This window comes from Belonocnema kinseyi, chromosome 4 (assembly GCF_010883055.1).
Source record: "Belonocnema kinseyi isolate 2016_QV_RU_SX_M_011 chromosome 4, B_treatae_v1, whole genome shotgun sequence".
Lineage (NCBI taxonomy): Eukaryota > Metazoa > Arthropoda > Insecta > Hymenoptera > Cynipidae > Belonocnema > Belonocnema kinseyi.
The window spans coordinates 102,157,349-102,163,174 of record NC_046660.1 but is presented as its reverse complement, the minus strand read 5'-3'; the positions used below and the strand labels follow the sequence as shown (position 1 = coordinate 102,163,174).

Below are 5,826 nucleotides of genomic sequence, written 5' to 3'. Positions count from 1 at the left end.
CCCCCCCCCCTCTCCACTGCATCTGGACTTACGAACTGTCCGAGAGCCCAAAGAATGTTAGTCGAAAATTTGATGCTGATTGGTTGAAAACAGTGACTGCGGTAGAAACCATCTCTGGTGCCTAATCTACATGTGTATAAATTTTCAATTCGATCTATGCAAGGATGTGGACAGTATCGAACCTCAACCCCACAAATTCCAATTTTATTTAGTATATATGGTTATATTTTGCAGATTTTGTAACGGCTTTTGTTGAGAATTGCTTAGAGTATACCTTTCTGAATTTTTTCGATTTTTTCGATTGTATTTCAATGCAAAACTATGCTCCATAGTTCACTTTCGTTAAAACTTGTAAAAATTTCTCCCTTTTTATGAGATTTATAAGGTTGTAAGCCATAACACATTTTCTGGCATTTTAGTTTCAGACTCATTAATGTACAAGACTTTGACCTTCAAAATGATCATTTATTTATTCAGCTAAAATGTATTCTTCGCTTACTTTTTTAACATCACCACCAAAGAACTCGAATTTTCTCGCCGCCCGTGCAGAAATGTTGATCTAGCTCCGATCGGGTCCAGAACAGTCCGAATTGGGTCCTGATCAGGAATCATGGTCGGGGCCAGATCGCGGATGAAACACACGTCCAGATCGGGGCCAGGTCGGGACACCCGATCAGTGCCCTATCGGTGCCCGATCGGTACACGATCAGTCTCATTATAATCCATTTGTGAATTTCACGAATGGAGATTGAATCTAAGTAAACTCGAAGCTATCGAATGGTCCCCTCCTTTCAAAGGCCACCTTCATATTCTGAATTTCCAATTAATTATTTTAAGTTGAAATTAAAGTACTACAGGCACGAAAAGAAGAGTTTTCAGACTACAAAATTTAATTATACTTTTGAGAAACGTAAGATTATTGTAGATGGTATCCGTTTCAAGGAAAAGGTTTGTTTTTATAAAAAAATGGATGATAACCAGAAATATTTTAAATAACAATTTTAATTTCTTGAAAAAAATTTTGTCTATAAAACGTTTTAACAAATTAGAAAAAGTTTTTTAGAAAAAAATTCCCTACAACTTCACATTTTCGAATGCTTCCAAAGAAAATCATCGGGAAATAACCTATGATTCACGATTTACTAACATTTTTCTGTAAATAAATTCAATTTTCTGTCAATTTCATTACTGCTTGAAAAATTCGAGAAGGTAGTTGTTGATAATATTTTCGCCAAAAAATTGAGCTATCATTTATTATATCATTTTATTTGTTTAAGTCTGTTAAGAAGAAATATAGACCAAACAAGTTTTAAACAAAAATGAAAATTGTTGAATTAAATATTTCTGGTTGTTTTAAATATTATTTACAGAATATGCATTAAATTAATTTTTATTATTATTAATTAATTTCGATCTAATGGGCGTTTATATAAGTTGAAATGTCATTGTTTATAATAAAAAAGAAAAAAAATTCGTTAAGAATTTTAAACTTCGCGCGAAACCAATTAGATGCCGAATGCGACACATGCGTAGTTAAGTAAGTAGCTCTTGTTGGAGTCCCTACAGAATCGGCAATTTGCATTTTGATTATACTACTTGATTCTGAACTTAATGTAATGAAAATTTGTCCTTAATGTATTTCTGTAATAAATTTATTATTAATACAGAATCAAAGTTTCAATAACATAATCGATTGTATCACATATTTTATTCTCATAATTAAAAAACATTACAATTTTGTGCATACTGCAATTCATTTCTTGTCAACAGATTTGATAATTCTAACTCTATATTAAATCGCAAAACCTTGATTTCTTAAATAATAATTGAAAACAAAAGAACCTGATCAATTTCATCATATAATAATATTTGACTCAACCAATGGTAAATATACGAATTTGACCTAAAACAATTTAATTCATTATTAATTTATTTGAGGTTAAGTTCCAATGAGCCCGCAGATTGTAATTACTTATTCTCATCTTCCTAACACAGGTTTCAAGGTCTACTGACTGGTGTTTGGTGCCTCCGAACACGAGGCTTACTCGCCTTATGCATTTTTAATAATTTGCTAGAATATTATAAACGAGTAGTTTGTATACGAATTTCACTGCACTATCAGAAAAAATCAAGCAGAACTAATTCTGCGAGCACATGGAGATGGCGCTTCAGTAGGAAATCAGTCTGGCTCGGTCGGGCCCAGGTATGGGCCGCAGAGTTCTACCGATCATTGCCAGATCGGGAAAGCCGATCGGTGCCAGATCGGTATTACGTCTGAAATCGGGCGTATTCTGCACGGGCGATGGTAATTCAGATTTTGTGTCAATCTCAGTTTGATAGGATGGTCTGTGGTTATTGAAAAAAGTGAAGAAAAAAAATTTGCTTTCAGGATGTCCAGTGACAATTTTACAGTATTGACAAGTGTAATTAAGATCGGTTAAGAATTGCGCCACTAATTTAATATAACAGTTGAAAACGATAGTGTTCTCTTGAAAATACATAGATTTGTGGTATTTTTTCTTTTATTATTGTACATGGAGAACGTTTGGGGAAAAAAGTCTCCTTACCAAGGCACAGGAATCGGATGAACGTTCGCGGAATATACACTTTGCATTAGAAAGAATTTTTAAAAATTAAGAAAAAAAAGTTGACATCTTTAAGTTAATTAAATTTAAATATCATCGGAACAACCGCGTTCATTTTCTCAATATTGTATTTTCTAAAATGAATATTCATAACTCCGTCAACAAATTTTTTGTCAAATCGTTGAAATATGTGTATACTTTAAGTCTGAGAATTAAAAAAAAAAGTACTAGGATCGAACTTTGTAATTCAACTATTTACATTTTGGAACTTTTATTGAATGAAATTATTATTTTAAATTTATTTTTGTTGAATATTTAAAATTATTTATTTAAACTCAAGATAAATACAATTTTTACTAGAGGCGAATGTACTATTTATGTGTGGAAACATATTTTTCTTTGATTTTCTATTTGACTTAATTTATTACATAAGCACGTTAATTAGTTACAAATTATGTTTTTTATTATCTTTCTTGAAACTAAATGTGTAATTATAAAAATCACTTGATTAGATAAAGCCCCCCCCCCCTCACATGTGTTTTTCTGTGATATTTTTGCTGCCTCTTTCCCCCCTTTATGGTCGCGTAATTTATAAATGTTTCACTCCTTCATAATTGCTTTATAACTTTACAGATAATCCATGCAGATGAACTGGATTCATTATCTCTCCAATCTCAGACGGACATAGATAACTACCTGGCACTAAGAAGGAAAGAAGTTGAGGTCAGTTGAAGAAAGTAATTTAAAATTTTTTTAAAATAATTTAAAATAAAATTGCTGTAATTATAAAGGTAAATAAAAATCAAATACTGGAAAATTTATGGTATAAGACGTTAATAAAGCTAGAGAGGAATATGTTCTCAAGGAATGTACTATAATAATAAAAGTAATAAATAATTTTCATATTTATTTGTCATCACTTAGGATTCAGCTGCTGCTGCACAAATGAAGGAAAAAAATACCGAGGATTGTGAGAATAAATTTAATAACCCGCTCAATGTGGTTCTTAAGCAGGTTTATAATGAACTTCAGAGATGTTATGATGATTACCGTAAAACGGATAAACCAGCAAATCTTCAGGTATGTCCAAAATATTACTTTGATGAAAATCCTGAGCATTTATTTAATTTAAAAGCGAAATAATTACTAAATAAATTTCACACTAATTAATATTGAAGCAATATGGGACGTGATTAAATTCTTAAGAATATTTCAGTTCTGATATGACAAGTGTAAAATAATTTGAAGAAAGAACGATTCTGCAATTTTCGTGATATAATTAAATAAGTTACTCAAAGATAAAGTCTTATTTATGCTCTATATAATTTCAAACGATTTGGGAAAATTGGATGCACTTATGCAAAACTGTTATAAACTTTTGGACATCAACCTGTACACAAGAACTATTTTTTTAATCCTTCAATAGGGTTGGTTTGTCAAATATGTTTGTTAAATATGTTTGTCAAAACAAAATATAAATAATATTGTTCTGTTTGTTTACAGTCGACGAAAGAGTGCAGTGCAAAAATTATTAAAAAATTAAAAAGTAAAACGAATAAGCTTGTGGAAGACGCCCATACGTGCTTTGGTAAATTATAATCTATAACAGTCAGTACTGGCTGCGCTCGGAAATGTTTTCTGCAGTTTTCTTTTCCCTTGGCCATATGTTCAAGCAAATTGGAGGGCTTTTGATCAAAATCCGGCTGCAGGCGGTAATACACATGGCTTTTCTGCATGTAAATGTCAAAAAGGAATGTATTTAATACTAATAAATTCTGAGTGTATTGATATCCATAAATACTTTGATTAACCTCAATCTTCTAAACACGCATCATCAAGTTCAATACAATACCATGTAATTATTCCAATCCATATAAACATTATAATAATTTGTGAGATAAACATTTTTTTTTAAATATTATATTATACTAACCATGCCTTGTGTTGGCGGCTTCGCCGCCGCGGGAAGCCCGCTATCATTAATACTATGAATCGAGAACAAACGGAAATGGCATAAAAGTTGTATATTGCATAATTCTGGTTTGAAAATGTGAAGTCGATAGTGAAATTTGAAGTAAGCTTGAAAAAAACTCCTAGAAGGTAAAATAGAAATAGAAATAAAAAATTGAATACAGAACATCGAAACTGTATTTTTCGAATTTTGATTGTATAATTGTATTTAAGTTGTCCAATTCAGTTTCCAAAAATTACAAATCACTTTTTAAATTTGTACACAGCTTAAGGAGAACTCTAAATGTGAAAAAAGAATTAAAAACTAAAAAACATAAAATGAAAAAGGCGTTTTCGAATTTTAAATCATAAGACTCGTACTGAAATCGCATAATTTGGTTTTGAAAAATGCGAAGTCTACAGTGAAATTTGAACTGAACTTTGAAAAGACTCTGAGAACGTAAAACAGAAATATGAGCTCAAATACAGAAAATGTTAATGGTTTTAATTTAAAAAATTATACTCCAGTGATGGAATCCAATATTTAAAATTTTGAAATAAGTCGTGAAATTCTAATATAGCCTGCAAAAAGACTTTACAAATTTGAAATTTATATAGTAGATTTCAAAAACTGCCCCCCCCCCTCTCATTTTATTTTCCACCAAATTTTCTTATGATCTATCCGGGGGCACAAAGAAAATTCGTGAAAAATTTACTGCCGATTAGTGAAGAACTACGTTTGTGCCCCCTTCCTCATCTTAATATCTCCTACCCCCCCTCCCCATACTCTCATGACCTGCCTAGAAGCCCAAAGAATATGTGTGAAAAATGCGGTGCTAATTATCAAAATCGGGATTCTTATGAAGATCATACGTTTTAGGACACTTAATTTTATATATTTCAAAAACTGTACTCTCTCCCCCTACACTCCATCATCCTTCAATATTCTGACAACCTGACCGGAACCTAAAGAATATATGTGAAAAATCTAATGCTGATTCATCAAAAACTGCACATGTGCCCCCTTCCCCGCCTGCCTTAACCTTTCGCGTGCCCACTCCCAACTCTTACGACCTGCTTTGAGCCTGAAGAATATGTGTGCCAAATTTGATAACACAGCCACACAAAAAAAAAGTGTGCGGATCTGGTAACAAGACACACGTATTCCTATGCAGTTTGGGGCGCTGATTTCAAATTCGGTATCAAAAATCATCCATCACGTCATGGTTGAGCCATAACCTCAAAAAATGACGAAAAATCATGCACTGAGGCAAATAAATTTCAAAATAAT

The 5,826-nt window shown here is 31.9% G+C and overlaps 1 protein-coding gene across 1 annotated transcript in view; it reads left to right on the top strand.

Moving 5' to 3' along the window:
- LOC117171839 overlaps positions 1-4,319 on the top strand; it is an 11,714-nt gene extending 7,395 nt beyond the window's left edge. Inside the window, exons 2-4 of the mRNA XM_033359475.1 lie at positions 3,219-3,308; positions 3,510-3,665; positions 4,089-4,319. Coding sequence (XP_033215366.1) covers positions 3,219-3,308; positions 3,510-3,665; positions 4,089-4,184 — 342 coding nt within the window. The 3' untranslated portion in view covers positions 4,185-4,319. The remainder of the gene's footprint in view (positions 1-3,218; positions 3,309-3,509; positions 3,666-4,088) is intronic.
- Positions 4,320-5,826: the final 1,507 nt, after the last annotated feature.